Raw genomic sequence first — 15403 nt, forward strand, 5'->3', positions numbered from 1 at the left:
TTATTAGATTTCTAAACTGCCCTATAGCTTTCTAGCTCTCAGGGCGGTGTACAAAAGGTAAATCCAGGATCTAGGATGGCCTAGTGTGCAGTGCTTTGCTTTTTGGGCACTTTATAGATTGCTGCTGCTGTTGTTAATGGCTGGTTATAAGGCAATTCGCATGCCTCTTTTTCCAGGGTTGATGTAACATTAGGCACTTTAGCTGGGTGAAAGGACGATCAACCAGGGGTTGGAATCTATCATTGTCTTTGGATGCAGCTTCTTTATAGAGAGAGAGAGATATCTTCTGGCACATTGATTAAGCACACTTATTAGAGTAGTGTGTGAAGTATTTGCTCCCTCACAAGCTATTCCTGAGGACAAGTGATGTCCACTCTTCCTAATCTCAGAGAACCCTTCTATATAAGTGTAGCTGCTGTGAAACTCTTGCATATTGCACAAGACTGTGGGGTGCATTCAAGTGTGTTTTCTCAGCTTGTGCTGGGTATCAGTGTGGCCAACATTCTCCTGCAGCTACAAAATTCAGAAACTGCTTTGTAATGATAGATAGATAACTGGTCCTCCATTGCCATTCTGCTTGGAGTGGAAATCTTGGTAGGATGTTGTAAAATCATAACTACTGTAAAATCATAACATGAAACTATAGCTTGAAATTGAAAATGTAGGCATTCATCTGAAAATGATGTGAAAAAATTGTTTTCATTTACAGGATTTTTTTTTAAAGTTACGCATTGTTTACAGAGCCTCCCACTCACCCAGATATAATTAGCTCTACCTAGGTAGTGATGTGAAAGATTGAGACAGAGTATGTTCTTAAAACAAAGTACAATAAGACACAATTTCATTCTTAACACTTTTCTTTCTTTACTATCATCCATGCCCATTCATCCTTGTTGGATAATTTTGCAATTTTAGTCTTCAGCCTGTGCCATATCTTATCTGTCTGACCTTTGTTATCCTGGCCAATCATTTATAGGGTTCCAGGTTCTGTGATGACAGAAAGAATCTGTGCTCCTCATTCATTTTTAACCAATGAGTTATCAGGAAAACAGAACCAAGCATCCTATAGAACTGGGAGGAAAACCCACACATTCAAAAAGATATAGGCTCTTAAAATTAGGTGACAGTATCTACAATCAAAATTATAAATCAGATATTGCATTTCTGCCAAAAGGCAAGGATCCCCTGATCAACTGAGAAAAGGGCACTTTCAGCATGTTGGCAATTCAGAAATCATTGACCTTTAGCCCTCTGCAGTCACCCAATCAAACACGCATGCATAATATTGCTTTTTGCAAAGGCATAAAGGCCAGGCAGATGGACTGCATGTTAATGCTGTCTGTCCTGCAATGCTGTAGACTGGGGAATTATGAAGACTTGTCTTGTGATGTTTTTGTAGGCAGATATATAGGAACGGCGTCACAGCCAATGTCAGGGAGGCATTTACTAATTGGAAGAGACCGTTCCCTGCTCTTCTTTCACAAGGCAAGATGTGTGTTATTTTCCTTGGGAAAAAATGGTGATAGAGCTTCCCTCTCCATCCCGCTGTATCGAGCTTCTTCGTGTCAGTGGGAATATTGTTTCATGGTATGATTTACCCAGCAGAAATAACAGGTGAATTACTGCGTCTGACAGAAAGAATAAGGGCCACATTATGTGGTGCATCTGAGTGGTATTTGTTGCAGATGACAAGTTTGCTGACAATTCCTCAGCCTAGTAATATATAGACTGAATAAAGAATGGGGAGAAAGTATTCCCTGTCTAAATATAGAGTGAAAGGAACAGTCCAGTTATCTGCAAGTTGCGAGTACTGAACTGTAATTCCTATGAAGCTGTCTGCCTCTGCCTTTTTCATTGCAGTCTCCATACTTTGTATAAACAGATAACTATTTTGAAAACAGCAGATTGGCTATTCCTGGGCCAGACAATGGCATCTGCTCAAGCCAAGCTGGATTCCAAGTGGAAGGCTATCAGTGAAAAGTAGATTGTGGAGGCAAAGTCTAGCAGGGAATTTCTAACAAGAGGTGCCTGCCTGGAAGCGATGCCCACTCACCTGAGAACTCTGCTGTCTTAATCCTATAGCTGGAATAGATGACTGCGTAACTAATTGATATATCTGATAGACATTTGGAAATCAGTAAATGTAGATAAACAGCTTTGTGGGGTCTTTGATGTATCTGATAGACGTTTGGATATCAGTAAATGTAGATAAACAGCTTTGTGGGATCTAGTTCACCAGTACAAGTCTTTTCCCCCCCAGTGTTATAGAACATTCATTGTTCTATAACAAGATTTTAATTACAATTTTTAGTCATCATTTATTTGCTAATTCTTTAAGTGCTAGAAAAATGGGTTAAGATTACCTGTATTAAAACACAGATATGTATTAATTAGACCAGTGATTCCCAACCTGAGGGCTGCAAAGTAATCCAGAGGGGGCCGTGAACAGTAAAGAAATGAATTATTTGTTATTTTTTAAAACGTCTTCACTACTTGGAAGCTGTCTGCTCTCCATTGCCACTGCAGATGACACCTCCCCCTTGCTCCAAACGAGAGGGGAGGACTTCGCTGAAGTACCAGAGCATCTTTCAGGCACACTAAGGGCAGGCATCTGCCTATACCACACATGGCAGATCCCAAAGGAGGCTCAGGGAGGTGCTACCAGGAAGAAGAGGAGATTACTATCCTGACTCCCCTCTCCTTGCACTGCTGCTGCTGATGACGCCCTAACTCAGAATGAGAGGAGAGGGCTTTTTGTGAAGCAAAAAGAAACAAGGCAGCAAAGAAAGGCTGCTTTCCCCCTTTCTTCCTGACAGCCTGCCTGCCTTTCTTGACTCCTGCTTTGCTGACACTTTTAAAAATTATTCTTATTTGCGAGGCCACCCATGTCTTACCTTCAGCCCAGATGGAGCCAAGGAGCAGTGAGGAAGCTCAGGACTTGCTTGCCCCCCATCTCTAAGGCTAAGTGTGTGTGCCAGTGTCCCTCCTTTCTTCCACCTACATTCCACCCCTCCCAACCTCTTCCTCCAAGATGCTGCAGCAGTTGAGGTCTTCCTCCCTCCCACATACCCAAAAGCATGCATGGCTGCAGATGCTTGCACGAGGGGCAGGTGTGTTGGTGTGCGTGCATGCGCTGATCTGTCGTCTGCTCCATTCTCATTCCCCAACTGTACGCTAACCAAGTCACCAGTTCTGATGATCATCCCAAGGCCTAAAAGCACTAACTCCCCCTTACCTCAATCTGTCCACCCTTTTCACAATCTAGCATCCCCACCACTACCCCACTGCTGCTTCATGATGATGATGATGATGATTTTAAAAAAGCTCAGCAGGTTGTCTGAGGCTGGAGCTGCAGCTGAATTGTAAATTTATTTATTTATTATTGCATTTATATCCCACCTTTTCTCGAGGTTGCTCAAGGTGGTGCACATGGTTCTCCCCACCTTCCATTTTATCCTTACACCAACCCTGTGAGATAAGTCAGGCTGAGAGGCTGTGTCTGGCCCACGGTCACCCAGTGGGCTTCATGGCTGGGTGGGGATTTGAATCTGGATCTTAGCCCAACACTGTAACCCACTAGTGTTAAGAGACAGGACTGTACATCTTCAGACTGTTGGGTAGAGGGGGATCCCAATTTGATTGGACCTTTGCAGAAAGAAAGCAACACCTCCCTGTCTGTAGGGAGCTTTGTATGGAAAGGGATATTTGGAAATGTGATTTTGCCCTACGCCATTTTTTCAATCATGAACATTTTTGAGCTTACAAAGGGGGTCCCATACTCATTCAGGTTGGGAACTACTGAATTAGACAATGAGGACACAAGTTTATGTCTTGGAATATAGCAAAATATACCATGGGATTAGTTTTCAGGCTTTTTTGCATGAATCTTTATGAGATGCAATAGCAGAAGAAAAATATTATTTACAAGTATCAGCATAACCAATAGCAGACTGAAGCAGCAAAACAGTTGCTTAGATTTTAACAGCAAATATAAATTTTTTTACAAGGAGCTTGGAAACACAAACATTTAAGGAAACCTCAAGTACATCAAATATTAACAATGCAGGATTTACAGATTTCATAGCGACTTGGTCATGTGAAACCCAATCCTATATTGTATTCAGAAGGAAGCTTCATTGTGTCCAATTTGGAAAGTGGATGTCTCAGTGTCAGATTTATTTATTTTTTAAACCCTACCTTGAATGAATTTACCTTGAATGATGCATAGGGTCCCTTTCCCTACAAAACTAAGTTTGAGTGTGGAATATTACAGGGGCAAGCACATGGTCTACTAGACTGCAGCATTTCTCAAACTGTGGGCTGGGGACGATCAGTGAGCCTCAGACCATTTTCAGATGGGCCTTAGCACTGCAGCCTTGGTTATGTAGTAGCCTTTTGGATGAATGGACACTAGTGGCAGCAGATCCTCACGTGCACAGTACATGGGCATGCATGGGACCAGGGTGTGGCTAGAGAGTGAAGCTGTAGCATGCAAAGTTGGAGTGGGAGAAAGGAAAGAATGGGACATGAACAATGCAGTCAGCCGAGTGTGTGAGAAGAAAAAGAGAGAGCAGGAAAAAGGGAAGCAGAAGGGATAGCTCTACTGAGGGAAAGGAAAAGAAGAAGCTTCCAGGGCTGCTATAGAATCTTCTGGCTCCTCCATTTCTCACACTCACATTCCCACACCCCAGTCATCCTTTCTTTCTGAGCAGTCTCCTGCTGAGCCAGGAAGCCTCTCCTCACTCCACTGAGGGGAAAGAGCCAGAGTGGGCATTGCAGGAAATGGGGGTGGGCGGAGGACAGAGAAAGATACAAGGTCCATCTATTTCAAAAGCTGTATTAATAAACTGGGACTAGAGAAGACAGGGATAAAAAAAGGGAACCCATTATAGGAAGAGCAGGTGAAAGTAAAAGGATCAGAGAGGAGGGATGGAGAAAACTGGCAATTTGCAGGTGGGGATAAGTTCATATCAACTGTGAAAGGGGAAGGAGAGAAGTAAACAGACGAGATTAGTAATAATACTTTAAGAGGCATGGGGTGTGTGTTTAAAATAATTTTAAAAAGACTTATGCACTTTAGAGCCTCTGGATCAACAAATTCTACCTAATCTTAGGAGGATTTGTTAGAATACCTCCAGGGGCAATGTCTCCTTTTTAACTTTTGGAAAGTTGAAGTATGGAACTCCTTTCTACAGGAAAATCACTGTGTCATCAACGTTAGCCGTCTCCAGAAAGGCATTAGATGCCAAAAGAAAATAATGTCAGTAATTGCCAGCTGATTATACCAGTTTCTACTTCCATCTGCCACCATTTTGTTACTGGATCTGCTCCTGCACCACCAATTTGTGACTGTACCCCTTCTCAAGTGGGCCCTGGGAATAGAAAGTTTGAGAACCCCTGCCCTATGGCATTTCCTTTTCCATATTACCCAGTGAGTCCTAACTGTAGAATTTTCTCACCATGTCAAACACAAAAAGGAATTAATATTCTACATTTCCTATAACAAACATACTCATCCTCCATTGCTACTGTACATACTGTCACCAGTGTAAATGTTCATTTAATGTCTTCCATTCATTATTGCTCTGCATATATTTGCAGAAGAGAGAATGTGTAAAATATGTGTGTGCACATGCAAGTAGATTGGCTTTGGTTTCTGATTAGACTCCATAATGAATCTCTTGTCTTTCTCCAAAAGACTTACCCTGCCTTGTCCTTGGAGCAGGGACAAATGAGACTCCCAACAATAATGCTTCTTTGTGCTTTCTCCCCCAGGACATGCATGTCATCAGCACTGATGAGAATCAGGTATTTGCTGCAGTCCAGGAATGGAACCAGAATGATACATACAATCTTTACATCTCTGATACCCGAGGGATCTACTTTACCCTGGCTTTGGAAAATGTCAAGAGCAGCCGAGACCTGGAGGGCAATGTGATGATAGACCTCTATGAGGTATGTGACAATAGGGCATCTTCTCATCTCATGTTTTTTCAGACAAGAAAATTCCTAACAAAAGCTGGGATGCCCTTGATCTGTAGAAGGGAGTCTCTGTGAGTGTAGAATGTGATATCTCTCTCACAAGAGGTAGACACATCAGGAGCATATCATACAAGGGATACACTCACCTTCAGTGAATGGTTAACCATTGTCTTCATTGCATAACCTAAGATGCTGATTTTGATTTACAAAACCCTAAACAACTTGGGCTGAATAGCAACCATATCCTGTTGAAATCTTTAACACTGAAAAAGAGTGTGTTCTTACCAATCTAAGTTCTCAATGCCTGTTCTACAGTTCATTCATAAAACTTATTCCCTATAAAAGTTCATCAAAGTATGAAGCTGAGCACTTTTGGAAGCATTGAATGACCTGGGTGGGGGTCACTTTGAGGAGTTAGGCTGTTTTGATAGCGATTTTATTAGGATTTTAATGTGCAAATTAAACAAAAAACAGAATACCCACACTGAGTCCACTTTCATGTTGTTGGAAGGTTAAAGCATTATGAAAGTGAACCAGAAACTGCTGGCTTCTAGTAGCATGGGGAGGTGGGAAGCAATGCATGTAGGCTGATCTTTGAACACACCAAGCTCCCTTTGCACTCAGTCAAACTGTCTTGCTCAATGCAGTTTACTCAAACTGGCAGCAACTCTGTAAGAGCTTAGGAGAAGAGGGGTCTTTTATGTCATCTGTTATCTGTTCTTTTAATTGAAGATGCCAGAAACTGAATGTGGAAGCTCTTGCCCGCAAAGCATGTTTTCTGCTGTGCCTGTCTCAAAGCCTGTTTACTGAACCAGGATCCTCTATAATAGGTTGTCACCAGGTCTGCTCATACATCTATACACACCTACATCTATTCACATAGGCTCATGAGCTTATATTTATTCCAACACATAGAAACTGAGTCCACCAAGGGTGCAAGGCCAATTCTCACAATGCCCACCACAAAGCATAGAAAAATGTCATCCGTGGAGGGCTTTTGTTTGAACTCTTTTGTGGAAGACCACCTGTATCTTATACACATATTCATGGAACTATAACTTTAGGGATCTTTTACTGGAGAGAACTGTTGGTTATTGAGAAAGACACAATTATTTTAGAAATGTCAATATTGCTTGGTTTACTTAGGTAAATTTAACAAAAACCACACAATTATTGTGGTTAGCGTTTATTTACTCGAAATGGCAGGCAGTGAGCAAAATGTCAGTACAAAAAGAATAAATTAGTAAATGGTTAGCTGTTACAAGTTACACAGGCTGGCCAAACCCATGTTGCTTGGACTGTAAGCTTAAACAGCTCCTATTGCAAATATAGCTAGATGGAGAGATGGCCTTATATGGAGTAGGGGGGCGGGGTGCTGGGGAACCAGGCAGAGTGTAGTGAAGGCCTAAATGAACTGGAGAGAAAGCTTGAATGCAAATGACTGGGCTTTGCAGATATCAAGATTAAGGAAACGAGAAAGGTAGAGTAGGGGGAGAAATGGAAATGGACTGCTTTCAAGTCGATTCCAACTTATGGCGACCCTATGAATAGGGTTTTCATGGTAAGCGGTATTCAGAGGAGGTTTACCATTGCCTTCCTCTGAGGCTGAGAGGTAGTGACTGACCCAAGGTCTGAAGGAGATATGAAACACTAAGAACTGCATGCTCCAAGGAAGGGGCAGTAAAGAGAAGCAGTGTCCAGAGTTTCACCATGACCTGAGTTGCATGATCACAGCTCGGTTCAGGGATCTCTCTGGCAGCAATTCCAGAAAGAAGAGGAGACAAGGCTAAGGGTCAGGATAGGCTGAAGAAGAAGTCTGGCTCCTGCAGGCATCTTCGGGATTAGAGCAGGCTTGGGGGGGGGGGACAGCTTTGAGCATCCCCTTGGAGGATTCCAAAAAGGTGGACAAAGTAGAGCAGTCTCTCGGGCAGAAGACTGAACAAAATAGGGACTGAGAGATACCCAGTTATAGAAAAGACACTTGCTGATGGGCGGTAGCTCCAAAACAAAGAGTGATTTTGTTAAGGATGGGGCTGCACAGAAGAAGGTCATTATATGATAAGACCATAGGTCTGTCAGTCAACACAACAATGGAATTTTTCCCCTGGGGAATGGCCAGGAGGTCACAAAGGGTCTCCCAATCAGAACTAACCACTAGGTGTCTGAGATGCCTAGACTGAATCAAATTACTGTTGGATGGTGCATGCTGAAGGCTGCCTCCATTACTGTCCTGGGTTAATAAAAGCTAAATAAAGGTGTCTACTTACATTACATGTGATAAAAATTCTGAGGACTAATTAGGCTTGCACTTTCACAATCCATTATGCATACCGGGTATTGCAAGGAAATTCCTCTGTATGTCATCTACTATGGAGAGGACATTTGGTGGTAAAAACAGGGGATTCCCCTGATGGGAGCATGCTTACACTGAACTACTGAAGCTTCCTCTATTCCCTGCAGTGATGCCACACTCATTGCTTAGAGCAATGCCAAAATAAGCACATAACCCCAGGCCATGCGCAGAATTCTAGCTGAACACTCCCTTCTTTAGACAACAGTTGTGGGCTTGCCTGCATTTTTCCACAGACGATTGACCTTTATGTGGACAGCCAAGCCACCTAGAAGTAAGCAGAGATGGGGAAGCTAAATGTGAACCAATTCAAATTGCTGAATCTATCCAATTCACACTTTCTGAAACAATATGAGAAACGAAACACAGCCATTAATTGAAATTTGCACTTTTCTGAATTTTGCAATGCAGTTCTCCAAACAAACAATTCTATGAACATACATATATTAGGGGAAGTGTGCATAAAATGAATAAATTAATAAAAATAACATACAAAATTGTTTTATATTAAAAGGCTAGGCGGCAGTTCCTGGAAAGGTGCGGGTGGCGGGCCACGCCAGTTTAGGGGAACATGGGATAGATGCATAATATCTATCCCCTGTTCCGGGCCTGTCCATCACCAGAAGACAACTGGGGGACGCAGGACTCCATCCGACCTTCGACTGCTGTTGTGTAATGCCAGGTCTGTGGTACAGAAAACAACGCTCATCCATGATATGATCCTGGATGAGAACGCAGAACTGGTGTGTATTATGGAGACCTGGCTGGATGAGGCCTCAGCTCCCAAGCTTGAGGCCATGTGTCCAGCCGGTTTCCAATGCGCGCAGCAGCCGAGGGCTGGTAGGCAGGGAGGGGGAGTGGCAGTCATCTATCGAGGGTCCTTGGTCTTTGCCAGGCCTCCCCTCCATAAGACCAAGTTTGTTGACTGCGTGTACTGGAGGTTGGGCCCAAAGGGCAGTTTAGGGGTTCTACTTGTGTACCGCCCACCCCACAGCACAGCAGACTCCTTGACCGAGGTGCTCGAGGTGGTCTCGGGTGTACGAATGCTCTCCCCCAACCTATTGGTTTTGGGGGACTTCAACGTGCACGCTGAGACCGTCCTCACTGGAGCCCCTTGGGATTTCATGGAAACCATGACTTCCTGGGAACTGCACCTTAGTAATATGGGGCCCACCCATGTAACCGGTCATGCTCTTGACCTTGTGTTTGTCTCGGGAGGGGAGGGAAGTGCTCTGAAAATGGGGGCTGTTTCTTCTAACCCCCTGTCATAGTCAGATCACTACCTGGTGAATATGGACCTCTCAATGCCACACACCCTCTGCAGGGGACAAGGACCTATTCAGATGGTCCGCCCCAGACGCCTGATGGATCCTAAAGGATTCCTGAATGCGCTGGGAGATTTGGAGCCGGCTGAAGGCCACCCAGTCGAAACCCTGGTGATGGAGTGGAATAAGGAGATCACGAGGGCAGTAGACCGGGTGGCTCCAAAACATCCTGTCCCCCTGAACAGAGCTCAGATAGCACCCTGGTATACACCACGGCTCCGGGGTCTGAGACAGGAGGTGAGACGAGTAGAGCGCCGGTGGCAGAAATCTAGCTCTGAAGACGATCGGACACTGGTTAGAGCAGCAATAGCTGCCTACCAGGTGGCAACAAGGGCAACAAAGAAGGAATTCTTTGCTGTCTCTATTGCGTCCGCAGAGTGCTGTCCCAGGAGGTTGTTCCAAGTGGTCCGAAATCTCGTCGGTCCAGTTGTTCAGGAACCCATGGAGCATTCTAAAGCCTCCTGTGACACATTTGCTAAACACTTTGCCGATAAAATCGAGCGCCTGAAGAGCATGATTCTGTGCGCCGTGGATACAGGCAGTGAGCCAGAGCCGGCCAGTTGCATTCCGGTACGGTGAGATCGGTTTCAGCCTCTTCCCTCTGAGGAAGTGGACAAGGTGCTCTCTACTGTGAAGCCAACCACCTGTCTGTTGGATCCTTGCCCCTCGTGGCTCATTATGAGCTGCAAAGAGAGACTGAGCGAAGGGATCAAGACAATAGTAAATGCATCCTTGGAAGATGGTGCAATGCCATTAGCCTTCAAGGAGGCAGTTATAAAGCCCATCCTGAAAAAGTCCTCCTTGGATCCCCAAGAGTTGAATAACTTTCGCCCTGTCTCTAATTTACCACTTCTGGGCAAGGTGATTGAGCGAGTGGTGGCTAAACAGTTACAGACACACTTGGATGAAGCAGATTATTTAGATCCATTCCAATCGGGTTTCAGGACTGGACATGGAAAGGAAACAGCCTTGGTCGCCCTGGTGGATGATATGAGGAGGGCGTTGGATAGGGGAGAATTCACCTTCCTCGTCCTCCTGGATCTCTCAGCGGCTTTCGATACCGTTGACCACGGTACCCTTTTAGATCGCCTGGAGGGATTAGGGATGGGGGCACTGTTTTATGGTGGCTCCGTTCCTATCTCTCAGACAGGCACCAACGGGTGGCATTGGGGTATGAAGTTTCAGACCCTTGGCCTCTCAATTGTGGAGTGCCACATGGTTCTATCCTCTCCCCCATGCTATTCAACATCTATGTAAAGCCGTTGGGGGCCATCATCAGGAGATTTGGGCTGCGGTGCCACCAATATGCAGATGACACTCAGCTCTATCTCTCGTTTAAGTCCTCACCAGAGTTGGCAGTGGACACCATTTCCAAGTGCCTGGAATCCGTAAGTGATTGGATGGGAAGGAATAGGCTGAAGCTAAATCCCGACAAGACCGAGGTGTTGCCCGTGGGAGACAGGGGCAGGTTGGGGGATATAAACCTGGTGTTCAATGGGGTAAAATTGCCCCTAAAAGACCAGGTCCGCAGCCTCGGGGTCATTCTTGACTCCCGGCTGTCCATGGAGGCTCAGGTCTCGGCAGTGAGCGGGGCAGCTTGGTATCAATTACATCTGATAAGGAGACTGCAACCCTACCTTTCTGCCCATCTGCTCCCACGGATGATACATGCCCTGGTCTTCTCCTGCTTAGACTACTGTAATGTGCTCTACGTGGGGTTACCCCTGGAAACGGTCCGGAAATTACAACTGATACAGAATGCGGTGGCACATTTGATTAAGAACAGCCGTCGCCGTGATCATATCACTCCGGTGTTAGTAGATCTACACTGGTTACCAGTTGCTTACCGGGCCCAATTCAAGGTGTTGGTGTTGACCTTCAAAGCCCTATACGGTTTCGGCCCAGTTTATCTGAAGGAGCGCCTCCAGCAGCACCAATTATGCCACCTGACGAGATCAGCCACACAAGACCTTCTCTCGGTCCCACCAGTTAAGATAGCGAAGCTGGTACAGACCAGAGAGAGGGCATTTTCGATTGTGGCCCCTACCCTCTGGAATTCCCTTCCTTTTGATCTTCGCCATGCCCCTTCCCTGATAGGTTTCTGCCGGGCCTTGAAGACCTGGCTGTTCAGGCAGGCCTATGGGATCTCTGGGGTAGGTTGTTTTTAATACAGGTACATTAATTACTGTTTTGGTTTTCATTGGTTTTTATTGTATTTTAATATGTAAATGTACGTCGCCTAGAGTGACCGTTAATTCGGCCAGATAGGCGACTCATAAATAAAATATTATTATTATTATTATTATTATTATTATATTTAAATAAATTGCTTGAAAAAATGTATGCATTAGTCTGAACTATTAGCAGTAATTTGCACTAAAATGGTGAAGAATTTTCTAGAGGATTTTTTAAATGCAAATTACTGCAGAAATGTAGAGAACTGAATTTAAGACAAAAAACAATCCTTCCATCCCTAACAGTAAGGAATGTTCAGTTACTGAGAACATGCACCCAAAAACTGCATAAAAAATTCAAAGGGAATGTAACGTTCAAGTATGTACTCTCTCCATCTGTTACAATTTGAAAATATGTTTGCTTAGGAGTGAGACTGTGTGCAAACCTATTGCCAATCTTTGATTAGAATTACCAGGAGCCAGATAAAATTGTGTAGGGGGAGTAAGACACCATGCAGGTTTCCATTTGGCCATCTATAACAAAATGTGGTAGAGATGTTGAGTTCCTTTGAAACGTAGAAGCCCTTGGGCTGTCTCTCTGAATGTGAAAGTCACTAGGTGGATTGACTTTGATTTTTGCTCTTGACTCTGAACATCTTCAACTGGTAAGAACCTTGAGGCCACCATCCAGAAAGCTGAATGGCCAATGATTAAAAGCATACAAGGTTGAGGAAGAATAGGCATTCCATTTCCTGATCACACTGAGAATGGTTTCTTTTTTTTTTCTTCAAAAAGAAACCCACTATTAATCCCTTCTCAGCTTTGGCAGGTTGTTGAAAAGGCTGTTGCCTCTTATTACCATCAGGATGAGGAGTGGTTTCACTGCATTATGTAAAGGTGTCCTACATCCCAAGAGGGGAAAGGAGGATGGATCGAACGAAAAGCTTCTGTATTATTAGGCTGACAGTTCATAGCAGTCTGGATTGAAATTGATGTGATCAGACTGGTCATGTCGTATCTGCTGATTGCCGAGATAGAAAGAATATTGGCTGACACCAAGGCTGGAACAAAGTGTTCCCTTCAGTCTGATTGTTCTGGCTGGGAGTGAGCTGAAAGCCATTCAGTGCAAGTCTCCCAACAGGGTTGCTGTAACTGATGAGTTCTGAAGGGTAAATGAAGATAAATGACAGACAGGAGGGAGGAAATCTACTCCTTAAAAAAGTAGAAAATAGGGAGGGGATGAGAGCCTGCGTGGGTGGGAAAAGGTAATAGTAATTGAACTGCCAGGGGGGTGGCGGGGGGAGACAGTTCCATTAATATGCATGGGTGTTTGTCAAAAATCTTTTTATTTCATGTGTTCTGAATATCAGCTTCAACAGCAACTTCAACCCCAGAAATTTGGAACTGTTGATTTGATTCTTTATTGATTTGTATGATACCATATTGGCCCATCTGCCCCCTTTGTTCTTCTTGATTTGTTTTTTGTTCTTTGGGGTTTGTGTTATCTTGTAGTATATATGAAAAATCCAATAAAGACAGTTATTAAAAAAAATCTTTTTGTTCCTCTAAAGCACCCTTTCTCAACCTGGTGCTCCCCAGAAGTTGTTGAACTACAATGTCCATCATCCTTAGCCATCAGCCATGCTGGCTGGGCTGATAGAAGTTATAGTCCAACAACTTCTGGATGGTGCCACATTGAGGAAGGCTGCTCTATGACCACACTGTGCCAACAACTGTAGAGCGAGGGTGAAATTGTGCTTCTTGCTCGGATTTTATTATCTAAGGTTTTTCCACTATGGAAATATGACCATGATTACATTGTTTTCAGATCTGCTCTCTGAATCCTGCTAGTTCCGAACATGGTAACTTTCTCCTTATAACAAGTGAATGGATACCTATTTGGACATATGGACTACCTATATTAATTTATATGTTTAATTCACGATCGATTGAATATTTTTTCTGTTATATTTGCACTAATAAAATTGATAAACCCCCAGAAAAACCCTCACTTTTTTTTTAAAAAAAAGTGTTGGAGATAATGGAGGATATGGGACTGCTGCCAATATTTGAGGAGCTCCTTCCCCAAGCCATGCGAAAATCACACTGGTCATTCTGTATAATGAGGCTTTCTGCCCTTGACCACACTTTCTCTGCTTCTCTTTGATGACCATGGCAGTCCTGGGTTATAATTAGCTCTACCTTCTTTGCAACTAGCTAATGTAGTGTTGAGCTGTTTCATTATTCTATGTACGTTGAGGATGGTGGTCATTTAGCTACTGTTATGAATTTCATTTTGTTGTTAAAGATCACTGAACCTACCATTGTATCTGTTGTCTATATATAATAATATTGGTATGATTTTATTCATGTTCAAGTCATTCAGGCCTTTTATTTTTGGTCTTTAGTTATGACCTCATCCAGTGCATTCCAGTTACCAGAGTTAACCACATCCACCGTTAATGTTAAATATTATAGATATAGTTTTCAGATCCCATAATGGCAAACAGTATCTCATAGGGTGATATACATACAGAACACTTTTTTCACCTTATATATAAAATATTCTTGAGTCTTTTATGACTAACATCTCCTACAGAGAGAGGGTAGAGGGGGAGAGCAAAGCACAATTTCCTTAAGATAATAGGAATGAAAGTTACAGAGTTTTGAGGGGTTTAGTGTGTGAACGAAGAGACATGGTTTTCCTTTTAAACCCACACCCTGCTAGATTTTTATACATTACATTTTGATTTTTTTCCAAGAATATAGCAAACAATTCAGAGAGCACCTTTGATTTCAATGGGGCTTGTGGAAGACTCAGATATTGCTTGGTATTTTAGTTTCCTTCTCTGCTGATGAAAACAACTTTGAGGTTGGTGAAAGGAAGCCCGGTTAATGTAACCCTTGCTTATAAATGGATAAATGAATTCTAGAACACCAACAATTTGGATGTGTTATGGCAAAGCTCAAAGTGTCTGCTCTCTTTTGGAATCTCCTGATGCTGGTGTTTCATGAGTTTCTTAAAGCAGCAATGAATGACACACCAGACCACTGTAATTTGCATGTGATAGTTTCTGCTAGGGATGGAATCCGTCTGCTGGTGCTGGTTCAAAAGCATTCCATCGACCTAACAGGCCAGTATTGATTTGAGTTTGTTCTTTGTCCACTAGCTGCTGCTTTTACCAATCCATTCTTTCCCTTCCAAAAATACCAATATTTCTTTTAAAGGAAATATCAATAAATGAAAGGAAATATCAATAAAATCATCTTTCCTTTTATCAATATTTTAGAGGCAGGTTTTTTTAAAAAAAACAACAACCAAAAATAGCCATGGAAAATTGCTAGATAAATATCTGATCTGCAACGATAGAGAATAAGTGAATTAATGGAAAATTTGGTACCAAATATGAATGGGGGGGTATTCTAGCATATCCCTAGTTTCAACTACAGCTTGCATTCCTACTTTTAAAAAAGGTCCCCAACTTTCAGCTGCCATTGTGCATTCATGAATACACTCCAAATTATAACATCAGTGGGATCCCAGTTGCACTGTACATCTTTTGTCTCTCCAT

General features: G+C 43.2%; 1 protein-coding gene across 1 annotated transcript in view; it reads left to right on the top strand.

Moving 5' to 3' along the window:
• SORCS1 (sortilin related VPS10 domain containing receptor 1) overlaps positions 1 to 15403 on the top strand; it is a 630164-nt gene that overhangs the window by 500613 nt on the left and 114148 nt on the right. Inside the window, exon 9 of the mRNA XM_061636065.1 lies at positions 5776 to 5955. Within this exon, the coding sequence (XP_061492049.1) occupies positions 5776 to 5955 (180 nt within the window). The remainder of the gene's footprint in view (positions 1 to 5775; positions 5956 to 15403) is intronic.

Source organism: Rhineura floridana, chromosome 7, assembly GCF_030035675.1.
Source record: "Rhineura floridana isolate rRhiFlo1 chromosome 7, rRhiFlo1.hap2, whole genome shotgun sequence".
Classification (NCBI taxonomy): Eukaryota; Metazoa; Chordata; class Lepidosauria; order Squamata; family Rhineuridae; genus Rhineura; species Rhineura floridana.